General features: G+C 47.1%; 1 protein-coding gene across 2 annotated transcripts in view; it reads left to right on the plus strand.

The window, feature by feature from the left end:
* The window catches only part of USP31 (ubiquitin specific peptidase 31), a gene marked incomplete at both ends in the record, with an annotated part of 68,128 nt that extends 55,651 nt beyond the window's left edge, over positions 1-12,477 (plus strand). For both annotated transcript variants that reach the window (XM_084249623.1, XM_084249624.1), the window contains 4 exons: positions 1,647-1,872; positions 6,944-7,102; positions 8,739-8,891; positions 10,910-12,477. In XM_084249623.1, the coding sequence (XP_084105749.1) occupies positions 1,647-1,872; positions 6,944-7,102; positions 8,739-8,891; positions 10,910-12,477 (2,106 nt within the window). The remainder of the gene's footprint in view (positions 1-1,646; positions 1,873-6,943; positions 7,103-8,738; positions 8,892-10,909) is intronic.
* Between the last annotated feature and the right edge of the window lie 4,475 nt (positions 12,478-16,952).

The raw sequence follows: 16,952 nt of genomic DNA on the forward strand, positions 1-16,952 counted from the left end.
TGTTGCTTTATTGTGGTCTGGAGTTGAGTCTGCAGCCTTGAAGGAGGCCTGTAGTGGCAGGGGAGCAGCGCGAGCAGAGCCTGCTGGCCAGAGGGGTTGTGGTGCATGAGGGAGCCTGAAAGCTGGCCCATTTAGCAGGAACTACTGAGGGTGAGGGGGAAGGTGAGACTTGAGGTGAAGAGGTGTTTTCATCAGCAGGGGCTGATCAGCCGAGCAGACCCTTATAGGCAGAGTGGGGTGAAAGGTTTGAAGCAAGAGGAGCAACGTGACCATATTCATGTTTTGCAGACTATTCTGGGCACTATGTGGAGAATTAGAGGATACAAGAATGAAGATGGGGGGATGAGAAGGAGGCCATCACTATCACGGGGGGCGGGGAGGGGTGCTGATGAATTGAGGCAGAGTGGAGGTGGAAAGCTCTGAGCAGAGTTGGGAGACATTCAGGACTTCCTGGTGCAGCGGAGGTGTCAAGGGTGACACCCACATGGTCCCTAGGGCTGGGGCTTGCACACACAGCTTGGGTCCAGCTCCTGTGGTAGCAAAGAGGAGGCTGCATACTTCCGTTGGCATCTCTGGTGGGTAGTGGTGAGGATCTGAGCCTTCGTGCTCTCTGTTCCTTCCACGCACACACATACTAGCTTCCTTTGCTTTCTGTTTCTGTTGAAGCTATGTTCGCCCTTCCAGCACCCCATCCTCAAAACTGTGGGGTCATCTTTGACTCTTCTTTCTTGCCCTTCTCACTAGGCCGTCGCCTCTGCTGCTTGGCTGTGCCTCTTCATTGCCTCCTGTGTGTGTCCCCTGTCCCATTCTTGCTGTCACCTGCCTCTTCAGATGCTGTCGTTTTCCAGCTCTTTGCAGTTGCAGTGTCTCCTAATCGATTTCGTAGCCTGTGCTGTGCTTCCTGTGTCTTTATGCACTTTACAACTCATCGCCTCCTGCCTGAGGTGCATCCCCCACCCACCCACCATCCCAACTGCCGAACAGGGTCCAGGTTCTCGAGCCTCACCTCCTGACCATCCAGGACCTGTTCTGTCTTCCTCTTAGGAAAGTTTTTCTTCCTTTAATAGAGCCATAAAGATAGCTGTTACGCTAATGCAATTAGTTTTTAAAGCTCCTATAGACACAGGAAATGGTAAATATCTGTTGAGCTGGTGGTTGGATTTCAGAGGATTGTCCTATGGACTTAACTTGGACACTGTAGATTACTGGAGATTGTCAATGAAATGCATATATTGAGCTAAGTCAGTATTCACGTTTGATGCTGTGCCGGAGGAGCTGGGGAGGACGGGCATTGTGGGTGCCGCCCTGTGCGCTCCCTGCCTTTCCAAGCCTCTGCACAGAATCAGGCCGAACCACCCCAAATGGTCATTTTTTTTCAAGACTGTTTCTTTGTCAGATAAGGAAATGAAGACTCGGAGAGGCTTTATTACTTACCTACCCCTTCTACGAGATTACCACTGGTTCCATTTTTAGTAACATTAAAACCTGTTCCTCCAGATAGTTACAGCTATCCTGTGTGTATCTTGGAAGCATCAGCTAGGCCAGACCAGACCGCTTCGGCTGATAAGGTGCACATTCCGCGTTAAACTGATCTGCCATCTGCTTGCGTGAAAATATCATCAGCACTTGTTTTTCTTCTTGCACAGGAAGGAGACAGGCGCATGAAACTTCAGAACATGGTCAAGTTTCCCTTGACTGGCCTGGACATGACCCCTCATGTGGTTAAGAGAAGCCAGAGCAGCTGGAGCTTGCCATCCCATTGGTCTCCGTGGAGACGGCCCTATGGACTCGGGAGGGACCCTGAGGACTACGTCTATGACCTGTATGCTGTGTGCAATCACCATGGCACCATGCAAGGGGGGCACTACACAGGTCTGCAGTGCGAGAGGCCGGGTGTCTGTGCTGACAGTTCCCTCAGATGGGCTTTGTTTGTGTCAGGGCTTTGTCCTTTAGGGCCTCACTTTCTCTTCCAGTAGGCGGCGTGCCAACTGTGGGCGCAGTTTCCATCCTCTGGGTCTGTGTCCAAGAGCAGATAAACGAAGTGCTTCCTCCTTTTCCTGAGCCAGGTCATCGTGTGGCGGTCTGCCCCGTGGGCGTGGTGTGTGCAGTGGGGTCGTCCGACCTCACCATGTGCCATCACCCCTGCCCCTTTCAGGGTCTAGCTTTGCCCTTGGATGGAGTGACATTGAGCCACTTTCACAGTGTCATTACAGCGACTTGGAAGAATTTTCTTTTTAAGGTTAAGTTTACTTTTTTCATTTGTAAAAGCAACTATGCTCATCATATGAAATTTGGGGGCTTTATCACTCAAGGTGGCTCTCTCATTCAAAAGTGACTGCTGGTAACACTTAAAAAGAATGTGGTAAAACACACGAAACAGAATTCACCATTTTGAAGTGTCGGGTTCAGCAGCATTGAGCGCACTCACTTGGTCGTGTGCAGGTCACCGCCATCCACCATTCCTCATGTTCCCAGCCATTAAATACCTACCCCTGACAGCCGAGGTCTTTCTCTGTGAGTTTCACGACTCTAGGTACCTTGTATAAGTGGGATCACATGCTGTTTGGCCTTTTGTGACTGGCTCATGTCGCTTAGCACCATGTCTTTAAGAGTCACCCGTGTTGTATCATGTGTCAGACTCTCTTTCCTTTCTAAGACTGAAGAATGTCCCATTGTCTGTAGGTAACATTTTCCTTCCAGTGTCTTTCTGTAAGTCTTGATCATCACTTCAGTCTGTGGAGGGGACTGTACTGGTATGTCCTGTTCGTGGATGGGCAGTCACAGGGCACCTCCTGTCCAGGCTGCACTGGGCTGTATCCCAGGAGAGGCGCGTCGGAATGGGTAGGGCTCACCCTCAGTCTTCAAGGGTGCGATCGTGTGTAAGTGTGGGAAAGGGTGGGAGGGGTGTAGATGCAAATGAAATCGAAAGAGCAGCCCCAAGACCTTCTGTGGTAGAGGTGTGAGGTGGGCGGGGCTGGAGGAGAGCGTGGTCAGGGCGTGCTGCAGGGGCAGAAGCCACAGGGGCTAGTAACCTGCCGACCGCACCTCCGGGCCTGCGGGCTGAGGGGGGAGCCAGGCGGGTGAAAGCATCAGGATCAGAGTCATGGTGTGCGGCGGGCAGGGTGTGTGCGCGCCTTTCTGCCCTCATCCTCACACTTCATGAGTATCTTGATGCAGATGCTCAGTTTTTACTAATATGATTTTTAATGATCTCAGAATATTCTTTTAGCAGAATCCCATAGTTTCATATAATCGCCCCCTGTTTTTGAACACACATATTGTCTCTGATTTTTAACTTTGAACTTAGTACTGATGAACATCTTTGTGCACATTTGCCTTTTGTATATTTTTTTGAGCTTGAGTCTCAGAAGTAGAATTACTGAGTTAAGAGCATGTGTGAGGAGGCAGGAGGGTGGATTTTGTGGTTTCTTGCTTGGGCATCTGTGTGAGGGTGGATGTGAGGGTGTTGATTTGGTTCTGTCCGGGTAGCCAGGACTTGCATTCTTGCATCCTTCACACTCATCAGGTTTGATTCGTATACTTCTGAGGGACTTTCTTCGTCTGTTTGGTAGTTTCTGCAACAAGACCCAGGGTGCCAGTGATCCATAAAGGTGGAGGAAGGGGGTTCAGAAGTCCTAAGACTCCTCCCAAGCAGTTAGCTCTGGAACCCCCAATGATAGGGTGAAGAAGCCTGTCCCCCTCCCATCTCCTTGGCTTGGCGCACTTACTCTCAACCTGCTCTTCCCTCTTGCCGGTAGGGATGGGGGCCATGGCTGGATACAACAATCTTTTATTCTTGAAACCTTTTTAGTTCAAGTTCTTTCAATATTTAGATGTTGGCAGATGGCAGGTGCATGGGCGAGGCGTGGTCCCAGTGCTGAGTGTCTTGCCATGGGGCAGTTCGCATTGCCTCCACTTGCCCTTGGAAGCACTTTTAAAGAGAAAAAGGAGATAGAAAATTTAGAAATCCTCCAGGTTCATTCGAAGTTAATATTAATTAGATTTTTCCATATATTTTACCTTCTACTGTGGTTCTGATCGTACCATGTTTTGTGTCTTGCATAGTGTGTATTTTGTGGAAGCCGCTGTATAATACATGGTATGTGTCTAGTTGGATTTTTGCTTTTGGGGTATCACTGAACATCTTTCTTTGATACTGAGTCATGGGCCTATTTATTCATGACCTCTTAGAATTCAAAGGACCGTAGCAGTCATTTAATTTCAGTAGTTGCCTGGAGTAGTAATGCCTTTGCCAGCACCCCCCAGTTGGTGTTCCTCCAGCTGCAGCTGTGGTAAAGAATGCCTCTTCCGTTTATAAGAGTTTCTCAGGAAAATATGGACTGGCGCATTACACAGTTTCTAGCAAGAATTTGTTGAGAAGACTAGAATGGTGCCAGATTTTAGCCTATCATTGTTGCTCTTTATATAGAATAGGCTTTGAAAAATGCTATCTTGTAGGCAGTTCATTTTAGTGAAAGGCATTTGGGTTAGATATTGGACACATCTTCCTGTCTCTGATCTTTAGACAAGTAACTTCACCTGGAGTTGGTGACCCCATTAGTAGCCAAAGGGGGCCATGCTTGCCTCACAGAACCTGTTCCTTAGTTGTAGCTTGGAGATAACTCTGCATTTGTAACCATAATCTCCTTCCACCCCCACCCCCCCATGCTTAGGCCTTGCTTCTGTGCTTCCAGCGTATAAAAATGTTCAGAGTCTTAGTTTAGAGAACATTTTGAGTTCATGATAACTAGTTGCATCAGTTCTGGCAATAATCACACGATGCTTGTGTCACTAACTTGGGTAAGGATTCTACAACAGGGGTTCTCAAACTATCTGATAAAGAATCTTTATTTTTTAAAATCTCCAGTCTTCCATGAACCAAAATTTTGGTAAAAATACAATAAAAATTTCATAGCAATAGCACATTGGTATGAAAAGTTTTTTCTTTATATTTTGCAATTTTTATTTTTAATTGAGGTAACATTGGCTTAAACATCATATGTGCTTTCAGAGGCATGCTGTGTACATTTTTATTTTATTTTATTTTTTTAAAAGATTTATTTATTTATTTATACATACATACATACATACATACATACATACATACATACATACAAGCACTGGATACAGTCAGAAGTGCAGGAGGGTGAGAGAATTCACCAGAGCCAGAGCAGGGAACAGAACAGGCAGAAGGACCGAAATACACTGCTGAGGGGAAGCAGCCGGCGTGGCAGGAGAGGTCTGCACCCCATGTGGGACCCTTGCCGGCTGCTGGGGATTGAACCGGCGCTGCAGAGGCTGCAGGCAGCTTCGCAGCCCAGCGCTCAACCACTGCGCCACCAGGGGAGGCCCTGTGTACGTTTTTAAATGCTCATCTCAGTGTTGGCGCTTTGTAGACTGACACTGGTCTGTGAGCCAGTTTAAGAACTACTGGCCTAGAAAACACTTCAGAAAATGGTAGTAGAAAGAAAAGGAAATGAAACTATTTTGTAAATCCAATATTAACACATCAACAAGCTGCTCTGTGGCCTTAGCTTCTTCTCTCTGACTGAGGACAGCTCATCCTGAAGAGAAGCAGACTGAAATCGGTGCCAGGTTGGCCTGTCACTTCTCTTGTGTGTGTGCCCCACTGACCCTTCTGCTCCCACTCCCGCTCCAGAATAGCAGCGCCCTCTGCAGTGGGCTGGTTGATCCATCAGGCCTGCCCCAACACCATCGACCAGATGGTGGTTTTACCTGCTCCATTTGCTGTTTTTGTCTCATTTCTCTTCCTTTGGTTCTAGTGAGTTCACAGCTGCAGGCTATACATGCTTACTCTGCTCTTCCTTCTCCGGACCTTTCTGGTGTAGCTCTTCTTCACCCAGTTTCTCTCTGTCCTTTGGATTCCATACTTAGAAATGTGGAGGGAGTTACTCCTGGACCTTACGTGCCCTACCCCTGAGGCCTTTCTGCATCTGTTCCAGTGTTCAGCTAAAGATTCTGGCACTCATTTATTCTCACCCTAATCAATGGGTATTTTTAGAAAGTGTCATAAGAATGTGCCTTTCTGGATCAAGCTTATCACACCCCTTGAATTTATCCTTGCAGGGTGATGTGGCTTCATGATCACTGAGTTCTTCTATTTTTCTGCTGGCACTTAAATGCTCTCTGTCTCTCTCTCTCAGGCTGAGAATTTGAACAGGAGAGAAGGCCACTTGCATCCATGTGCTCAATGTTCTTGCTATGCCTGGAGCACTGTTTGTGCCACCCTTGAGGGAAGCAGGGTGGGGTAGAGGTGCTGGTGCAAGTTGGGGACTTGGTGAACCTGAAATGAGCTGGAACCTGAAATGAGCTGGACCCTGCCCTGTGCTACCTTAAGCACACTGTTTCTCCTTTTTAAACTTCTGTAAAATGGGAGTAATAACAGAACAAATCTCAAAGGATTAAGTGAGATGCTGGGCACATAAGTGTTAAACAGCTAGGAGCTGCTGCAATTATAAATACCACTATTTTTCCCTCTAATAAACACTGAAATGTTTTGACCTGCTTAAATTAGGGTTTCTAAACCTCAACTGTTAACATTTGGGCTAAATAATTCTTTGTTGTGGGGGCTATCCTGTACATTATAGGATGTTTAGCAGCGTCCTTGCTCAAAAAAGTCCCTGTGCATTGTCAGATGTCCCTTGGAGGAGGGCTAAGGGTGAGGGCCAAATGATCCCTGTTTGAGACCCACTGGTTTAAAAGAATAAATATATTGTGTGTTCTAAGATGAAATAGAATTTCATCATTTGGAATTTCTTTGAACATTTTGCCTGTGTCATGGAATTTGGATTTTTTTCCCTCTTTCTGTGTTACTACATGAGCGTTCAGATGTTCTTGAATTATTTACATGAGCCAAGGAATGATGTCTGTGGGGGGAGCCAGCCCCGCCGGCCCTGGTACTGATGGTGGCTCTTCTTGGCAGCGTTCTGTAAGAATTCCGTGGACGGCCTCTGGTACTGCTTCGATGACAGCGACGTGCAGCAGCTGTCAGAGGAGGACGTCTGCACGCAGACAGCCTACATCCTTTTCTACCAGAGGCGGACGGCGATACCCTCGTGGTCAGCCAACAGCTCAGTGGCAGGTAAGGCTGATGCAATGCTTGGGCAGTTTTTTTCAGGAGCAGATGATTGTACTTAGTGACCCAGAGAACTCCTCCAGGAGATCTCATGACTCTTAGTTTGATCAGATTCTCACTTTTGTGCATTGTATCTGGAAACTAGAATGATTATAATCAAGGAAATGTGGGTAGGCTGCCAGCAGCTGTGAGCCAGGACAGAGTCCATGGAGGGGAGGCGCCTGGCACGGTCAGCGCGGTGCTTACAGTGCTGGGCATGAGCTGACAGGTGAGCTGGAAAGCTACACAGCTTGCTGCATTTGAGAATGGAGAGAGTGAGGGGCTTGGAAATAGAGTAGATCTGGCTTGTCCAGTTTGGTTGGGTTATCTTGGAGCCCGTCCCACCGAGCTACATACTTACCTCTGTGATGTCAGTATAATAATAACGCCTGCCTCCTGGGTTGTCTTGTGCTTCAGGTTCAGTAAGTCTACTCTAAAGCCATTTGTAAAGGGTCAAATGCGTTAGAATTAGTTCTTTTTCCCATTAAAATCCACCTGGAAGAGGCAGAGAGCGCGCGTGTGAGAGAGAGAGAGAGAGAGAGAGAGAGAGAGAGAGAAAGCACGAGCGTGCGCGCATGAGAGGAATGAATATATTATAGCATCTGAAGGCTGTAGTGACATTAGATGCCTGGAGTTAGCTGGATGGGATCTGGCCCGTTGTGTGTAAACAGCACAGGCCCCAGCACCCAAATGTGATGTGATGCAGCCAGCATAGTCCCAGCAAGGGGCACACACTTCTCGCAGAGTTTAAGAGAATGTTGCAGCAGACGTGAATGAGCTAATAGATGACCAGATTTGGGCCCTGCTTGTCTCAGAGGTTGTCAGGGGTAAGGAAGTTTGAGGAAGCTAAAAGGAGGATCCCCTGCTGAGACTCAATCTCTGCCCGGTACACCCGTCTGTCTAGCCACTTGGTTAACAGGAAGCAGCAACCTCCAGGACTCTACTGCCTTCCCTCCTGCTCTCCAGAGTCTGAGGTTCGCTCAGAAATTAGACCCTCTTGAGGTTAATTTGAGACAACCGCGCCGCTTCCTCTTGACAATTTAAGGCCTGTGGCTGTATGTGTGTGTTTTAATACCATGAGAATGATTACAATTGCACAAAACAGCGAAGCCAGGGAAATACCAGTGCTCCTCACTCTTTCTTTTTTACGTTTAAAAGACGAGTTTATTAGGAAAAGGAGAATGAGAGAGAGAGGCTCCTGCGCAGTCACAGCGGGCAGGCGAGCTGCTCTTTTCTCTTTGTGTCAGGAATGTTATTGCAAGTTCTTAAAACAGTGCCTGGCATGGAGGCACTTAATATATATTTATAGAATGAAGATCTATGAGCAGATGTCTATATTCTGTTCGAGTGCCAGCACTTAGGACTTGGACTTTGCATTTGAAGTAATCTTCCCTGTCCTTGCATTCCATTGCTGCAAATGTGTGTGGGAGTTGGCCCTCCTTCCTTCATCTTAACAGGGTAGATATTTGAGCAGGTGTGATGTGGGGTCTAGGAATCGATGCTGGCCCCTGGGTGATTACCAGCCCCTACTCGGGCAGCAGTTTCTCCATAAAGGGTGCCCAGCATTCTGGCCTGACCTCGGTGCCTGCTTTCTTTTCTGAAGGCTCTACAAGCTCGTCCTTGTGTGAACACTGGGTGAGCCGGCTCCCGGGGAGCAAGCAAGCCAGCGTGACCTCTGCAGCTTCCTCGAGACGCACCTCCCTGGCCTCGCTCTCTGAGTCCGTGGAGATGACGGGGGAGAGAAGCGAAGATGACGGTGGGTTTGCATTTTGTGACGGATTTCCAAAATGGTAACTCCTGGCCATAACACAGAGCCCCTCATGTTTAGGAACTAAGTCCCACAAAGATTGTGGGTGAATGTAACAGGGGTCACAGACAGTGGGGCTGCAGAGCTGTGGATGATGATCATAATAAGTAATATTTTATATAAATGGGGTGTTCATTGGCTTTTTTCTGTGACCTGGGACTTCCCCTTTCCACTTCATTGTTTTTCCACCTTTAATGTGGCAAGTGTGCAGGCTGGAACTTTAACTCTGTATAATATTGTGCACTTTTTTCCAAAGTGCTTGTTAAAATCCTCAAAATAACTGTAAGGGAACTCAGTGAAGTCATGATTGGCCTTGGGCCACCAGTGGTGTCTCCATGCCTGGCATGGAAGCTTCCTGACTCTCAGCTTTTCACCTTTCCACCACATTGCTTCCTCAGAGGATCTGTGTTGTGTTTTTTTAAGTACAGAAGCATCTAGAACAAAAGCTGTTGTCTCTGCTTTAAAGGTAGTTTTTAGGAATTCTGAAGAAGGTTGCCTTATGAAAGCTTTGAAAACCTGATAAAATTGAGCTGTGTTTTTGCCTTCCCCTTCCCCTTGAGTAATGGCAGTGCAGCCCCTAGCTCTGTCGAGGACCCCAGGTGGTGTGGGAAGGACCAGGCAGCCAGAGCTCTCGAGAGCTGGAAGGAGAGGAGGGTGAGCTCAGCTTCTGTAATGAGCACGGTGACTCATCTGCCAACGAGTCTCATTCTTCGCCAGCATTTCGATCGCTGTAATCTGCTTCTAGTGGTGATGGCTGATTGTGAGCACATAAAATGGAGGAGCAAGCAGGGGACTGGGAGGCAAGTGACAGCAGGGGAGATTGGCTCTGCGGGCCCAGCCACTGCTCTGGCTTGTTGCTTTATTTGCATTAGAACAGGATTGCTGAGCTCCTTTCTAGTCCTGACATTTTAGGAGAAACTGACCATTAATTTTCGCTTGTTTAGGTACAGGCTATTTTCAACACAGTCTTTAAACCTGGGGTCACTGTCTTTTCAACAATAAGCCTAGATATGGTTTGTCCCCAGTCTATTTTTAAACAGCTGGCTGGTGAAATCATTGACCTCTGAAGCATCGCTGTCGTCACACAGGGATGCCGGGAGCTGCCCATGGCACAGAGCCTCTCTCTGAGGGTCTCACCTGGTGACTCATAAATACCACAGCCTCTCATTCATTGTGCACAGAATTTAAATTAGAATATTTTCTTTGGCATTTTTAAGTCACTCAGGATTTGGCATTTTAAGTGTGTTGTCTGTTTAGTTCTTTGCACTGTTCCTCTTCTATAGTCAATAATTACATGCCCACGTGTGGCCTTGAGTGAGGGACAGGGGGTTGTGGGTGGTGCTGCTAGCTGTACCTCTCATTATTTGTGAAATTTTAGGCTAGGACTTCACTTCTGTGAACCCTGGAGGCCCTTAGTAAGATGAAGAAGCTGGGTCACACTTAGTGAGCAGCTGCGGAGTGCCAGGTGTCTTGCTGGGCACAGGACTTTGAAGATTTTACTTAATTCTCAGAGTAGAAGAGGGATGGGCAAACTACAGGCCACAGACCAAATGCAGATCCTGTCTTTATTGTATATAGCGTTTTATTGCCACTCAGCCATATTTGGTTGCGTGTCAGCTGTGGCTGCCTTTGTGCTGCAGTGGCGGTTTGAGTATCTCACCTGTGAAGCCCCAAATATTTACTCTGGGCTTTTACAGGAAAAGTCTGCCTTATTCTGATGCAGAGCAAGAAGGTACAGGGAAATTACAGATCCCTGAGTTAGAATGTCCTCTCTTTTATAGAATGAACACCCTGGGTTCAGACATGTCGAAGTCACATGGCTTTCCTTAACCTGACACATGCTGGCTCAGAGGGCCACGTGCCTGTCTTTCCATGAGACTTTCCTTCCTTTCATCTTCAGTATCTTAAGATGTTGCTAGAACATTCTGTTGGTTTCATTTAACAAAATTCTCTTTGCTATGATCCAGGGGGCTTCTCAACTCGACCATTTGTGAGAAGTGTTCAGCGTCAGAGCCTGTCGGCCAGATCTTCTGTCACCAGCCCCTTGGCCGTCAATGACAATTGCATCAGACCGTCTTGGTCCCTGTCCGCTAAGCTGCAGATGCGCTCTAATTCTCCATCCCGCTTCTCAGGGGACTCTCCAATTCACACCTCCGCCTCCACCTTGGAGAAGATCGGGGAGGCGGTGGATGACAAGGTCTCCATCTCATGCTTTGGGAGCTTGAGGAACCTTTCTAGCAATTACCAGGAGCCCAGTGATAGTCATGGTCGACGGGAGCACAAGACTGTGGGTCGGGCCCCTCTGGCTGTCATGGAAGGAGTGTTCAGAGATGAATCCGACACCCGCAAAGTGAATTCCAGTGTTGTAGATACACAGAGAAAAAACTCGGCACAAGGGGATTGCTTGCCCCCCGTCTCTGATCCATTTGATAACAATAATCAGATTGCATATGTGGATCAGAGCGATTCTGTAGACAGCTCTCCTGTCAAAGAGGTGAAACCCCTGAGCCAAGCAGGGTCTGTCACCAAGAAACTGGAGAGCACAACTAAGAGGTCCCCAGGTTCCAAAGGCCCCACCGAGCCGGACAGAAGCTTGCGGAAGGGGAGACCGGTCTTGGCAAGCCAGGAATCATCTCTTTCAAGTACATCACCTTCCTCTCCTGTTCCTGTAAAAGTTTCTCTAAAGCCTTCCCGCTCCCGAAACAAGGCAGAATCTTCTTCCAGGGCCAGTGGACGGCACTCTTCCCCTGCCCCTGCCCCACCCAAAAAGGCATCCTCCCCCAAGTCCCAGGACTCCATGTCGTCTCCTTCCCCCCAGAAGCAGAAGTCAGCCGCTGCACTCACTCACGCTGCCTGCTCCCCATCTGCCAAGAAAGCCTCGGGCCCCACCGCGCGGGGCCAGTTCCCTCCTGGGAAGAGCAGGACTTCAGACAGGAGCCTGAGCAGAGAGGGTTCCAGACAAAGCCTGACTTCCGACAGAGCCAGCCTCTCCTCCAGCTCCAAGCCCAGCTCCCCGCGGGTGGGCCAGGCCAGGGCTGGGGAGGGCCGCGGGGGCGGGAAGCAGGTTAGGAGTTCCTCCATGGCCAGCCTGCGCTCGCCCAGCACCGGTGCCAGGGCTGGGCTGAAGCGGGACAGCAAGTCAGAGGACAAGGGGCTGTCCTTCTTCAAATCGGCCTTGAGACAGAAGGAGACGCGGCGGTCGACAGACCTTGGCAAGACAGCCTTGCTCTCCAAGAAGGCGGGCGGGGGCTCCCTCAAGTCGGTCTGTAAGAATGCCATGGACGACAAGGCTGAGAAAGGCCACCCGCCTCCAGCTACCCAGCAGCCACACGCAAATGCAGTGGGCAAAGAGCTGGTTGTCTCCAAAGACTCTACTGCTAAACATTCCCTGCTGTCTGCTCGCAAATCCAAGTCTTCCCAGCTAGATTCTGGAGGACCCTCATCTCCTGGGGGCAGGCAGTCTACTGAGAAATCCTCAAAAAAGTTACCTTCCAGCATGCAAACCTCTGCACGGCCTTCTCAGAAACCTCAGTGATATTCCTGTAATCCCAGTGTTTTATCTGTAAAGATGTTTATTGTTTATTTATTTAGGGCCTCCCCCACCAAAGCCCTCTATGCTTTTGTTTGTATTTTTTGGGTCATGTGCCTGGTGTGTGTGTGTGTGTGCGCGCGCGTGCGTGCGTGCGTGCGTGCGTGCATGTGTGTGCGCGTGCACGCATGCATGAATGAATGAATGAATGTATGTATGTGAGCGCTCACATGAGTGTGTGTGAGAGAGTTCAATTGCAAATTGTTAAAAGCGTCGCCTTATTCTGCCATTGAACCAAATAACAGCCATAGGCAAAGCATTGATACCAAGCTAACTGGAATTATTGTAGACAATACCCTGGACACTCCCCTAGCAATTGTATATATTTCTTTCTAGAGAACTCTGACTTTGGTTGGACACTAGGGTTTTGAAACCTGTGAACCAGTTAAGCTGTCATCCATGTGCTCTGTGGGAGGATGAACTATTTGACTTGGGTTTCATCTGAGCAGGATTTATCCTCACTGCAGATTGTCATGTGGCACCAGGAGCTCTAAAAACTGACACTAACCGTGAAAAACTGAGGGAAAACTGTTGCTTTCTGCACTTTGGCCCCATCTACCAGTCTTTGTAAAGGGCAATATTTATCACTGATGTTTCTCAGGTATATACTCAGCTAGACTAGCATGGATGCGTTATCAGTGCAAGGGTCAAAGAGGAAGGTGGCCTGTGGTGGCTGTGATTCTCCTACTGCCGCAGGTGGAAGTCTTGAGTGCTCGAAGTCTCCCGTGACCTGCATGTCTGCAAAGGTGCCTGTACCATAAGCGGTCTTGACCCTGGGGATGTATGTAAGAGGCGGCAAAGGGATAGCCAGAAGGCCAGTCACTAGTAGTTAACTTATTTTTTTCCTTCCAGGCTTGCTGGCTAAGGCCATGGGAGTTTTGAAAGGTAGTAGAATGGTTAACACTTTTGAGAGATTCCTGGGGGAAAAAAATGGATCCTAAGCTGGATACGTGAATCTCTACTGTCCTCCTCCTCTGGTGTCCTTTGTGTGTTACAAGTGTGTGTTACAAGTCGAGCTCTCCGTGCTGCCCGCTGTGCATGCCGTGGCTTGGCAGCATTGGTGTTTCTACTCCCTGTGGCCTGGAGAGGAAAGAGGTTGCCCAGGCCCAAGAGTCTTCAGCGGGGTTGCAGCCCTCTCAGAGCAGCAGCATGCACGCGTCTGATCCTGCCTGTCAGTCTGACTTACGACTGCTTTTCACTAACTCCTTTGTTTCTTTTTGTGCTTAAGATTTGCTCTCTTGCCCAGATCTCACAAGCAGGATTGGAGTACGCCCCGCCTGGCATCGTCAATGCAAATCGCCTTGCTTGTTTAGGAAAAAGGGAATCTCCAAAAAGCCTCACAAATAAGCTTGATAGTTTTGCAAACTTTTTGGAGGTATGCTGACCATTTCTAGGCTCCCCTTCTTTCAGTATTTTGTTTAAAGGTCAAAAGAGTCATGTTCCTGACTGTCCCTGAATTGCATTTGTCATTTTGCCATGAAATACATAGCACACGGAGTTCATATGCTTTTAAATATTGACTTAATTTTTAAGTTGTAGACGCATCGGGTTTGTCCTCTTGGTGCGCAGATCCACTGTGATCTCCCTTCTCAGTATTGCTGGATATGAAGTGACCAGAACAACACGTGTGCAAAGCCACGAATTCTGCACTGCCTTTTTTTTTTCCCCCTTTATTCTTTTTTTAATCCATGATTACCTCTTGGGAACTGTTTCCAGTAGGTCACTTAATTTTATTTTGCTGCTGTTTTTAGCTCTAGCAGGCCACTTGGAGTCTGGAGGCCATTTATATAGTGGGTAGCTGGAATTTTAGACCCTGGGAATATTTAAGACTTACATACTCAGCCTCGTGAAAGTTACCGTAGGCACCATGAAATTCATGCCACATGAGCCTGTGGGCCATGGCTCTGGGTCCTGCGCTTGCTGGGTCCTGCTCTGGTGTCTCGGGCTCACTGTGAAGCCTCTGGTTTCCCAGAGCAGCATCTCTGTCCCCTGTCCGAGCCTGGCTGCCAGCGGCTGTTAATTACTGCTTCTGAAAGCATGTGAACAGCCCCATCAGTGTTGGCCACTGCTAGCTTTACTGTATTGCTTTTATTTCCTGGAAAGATGCACCAAATAGAGGGTCATTGATACCAGGAATTGTTTAATTTGAACTCTTCCTCTTTCTTTAAGAAAGAAATTTGAAATCTCATTTGAAATCTCCTCTCTGAAGCAGTCTTAGAATTATAGTTTGACTATACAGTGGGTTTTAATAGGCATATGGAGGGGTGGGGGTTTTAATCAGTTAAGCATTAATAGAAAGTGGTTTAATTTTCACAGTGGTAAATGTTTTTATACTTGAGTCCTTCAGGAATGGATTTTCCATTATGTTTTGTGTCTTTGAAAAAAAAAAAGCAAAAACTATAGACTACTTTAAATTTTCGGTGGGATCCAGAAATAAAATTTCAGTGTCTATAAACTGTATGTCTGTGGAGTTTAGTCCTTGTTTCAGATATAAATGGGAAAAAATTCAGGAAGCATTAATGGCATTATCTAGGCATCTTGAAGCTGTGATATTTCTGTGCTTGGTAAACCATGAAATTTCTTGTTAAACATCCTTAACTACTAGGTGCAGCTTTAAGTCAAGAAAGGATATTTTGCCCCAAAGTTTAGAGGTGCCCTTTGACCTGAGAAATACCTTACTGTACTTCTTCAGTTCATTTGTTAATAGTGTTAGGAACTTGGGGTGTGTTTTGTTTACTTACTGCACGATGAGCATGTGTGTGTTTGGGTTAAAAGTCATTTGCAAGGGATGGTAGGCCTGGGTTTCTGGTTGACAGCCAGGCGGGCTCGATCAGAACACTCATTTTCTGGTACACATAAAATAATCAGCAGTAGCGTTGTGTCTGTAAAGTTTGTTTGCTTTAAGGAAACTTTTTATTCTTCTTGTCTTTTCCTGTACACATCCAATGCACTGAGACTCTTACCGTTCCTTAAGAAAGCCCTGTGCAAGCCTGGCCTCTGTTAAACCCTTCTCTAATGTAGAAGCATAAAGAAACTGTTAAGCTTATGCCATCTCAAGACCATCTCCCCTTTTATATTTTCTAATCCTGAAAGCAGCCTACCAGAAATAAGTCTCCTACGCTGGGCTAACGGAGACAGACGTGGAAGTGTTTGCCGTATGCTGTAACACTGCACTTAGCTGGGAGGCTGCCCTGGCTCTTTGTAATCATTCTTTCATCATTCATTCATTCATTCATTCTGCAAGCATTTGTTGAGGGCCAGCTTTGCTTGTAGAGGCAAGCTGGAAGCTTCAGGAGTTGCTGTGGCTCAGCAGCCCGGGGGGCACAGCCCATGACCTGGGGATGCTGATCATGTCCTCAGAGGAGCTACAGCCCTCTGGAACAGAAAGAAGGGAAGGATTCTCGGTGAATTGGCCAAGGCCCAGGAGCCTCTAATGCAAATCTGTCGTGTTTTGGAAACCAACAGTGCCCTTCATCTTTGGAATCATTCTACTCTTCCATCCACTTTTCAGACTGAGCTCTCTGTGTTCCTTAGGGGTCAAAAGTCTGTTGCAAAGTCACTTCATCAGAATTTGGTCATCTGTGTTCGTAAGAGATGGACCAGGGATATTTCTTAGGTTATCCTAAAATAAGTACCATGAAGAAAAATAGGAACGGTACATAAAGAAACAGTAGTGTCAACTTTTAGGAACAATGAGAAGAAAGTAGTTGCGAACAAAGCTCTTTTATTTCAGATAAACATTTTTTAAAGGAGATCGACGTATCACTTTGCATCTTGACGTTGAAGAGCCGAGGTTATCATTTCTTACATAGTGATCGTGCTTACTGGATTCAAAAGTAATCAGGGTTACTGGGTCAGATTTTGAGATAGTCTGCAAATCAAAAGCACACTTCCAATAAAATATAATCCATGAGGCGCGCTGAACTTTGTATCACTTGGAATGGAGAAGAGCAAAACTTGCTGACAAACCAGTGCCTGAATCATAAACATAAACAAAAAGTGGCTGTTATTCTGCAGGCTGTCTTTAATTTCACAGAGGGTACATTATTGCTCAAGCTGACTACATATTTTGAGAGGAAATCCTATACTTTTATTTAAATGGATGCCCAGTGTCTCTGCCTTTGGGTCAGCTTCCAAAATACTTGTTTTTGCAGCTGCATTTTAAGCATGACCAATTCTTTTTTAACCACAAGTTATGAAAAGGATGTTGCATGGCTCCAACTAACCCAGAAAGCATGCTCTTACTACCTATGCAAGCAGCTAACATACAAATTAGAGACGACTAAATGTAAGTTTTTTAAAAAGAGGCAACTCTTAAATTGTGGAGCTCTATTTTTGAATTTGTAATTTTTTAAATGTGGCTTAATCGTCAATATAGAAGAGCATGAGTATGGATTATTTTGCTTTGCACATGTTTCTCT

Source organism: Talpa europaea, assembly GCF_964194135.1.
Source record: "Talpa europaea genome assembly, chromosome: 12".
In the NCBI taxonomy this organism is placed as follows: Eukaryota; Metazoa; Chordata; class Mammalia; order Eulipotyphla; family Talpidae; genus Talpa; species Talpa europaea.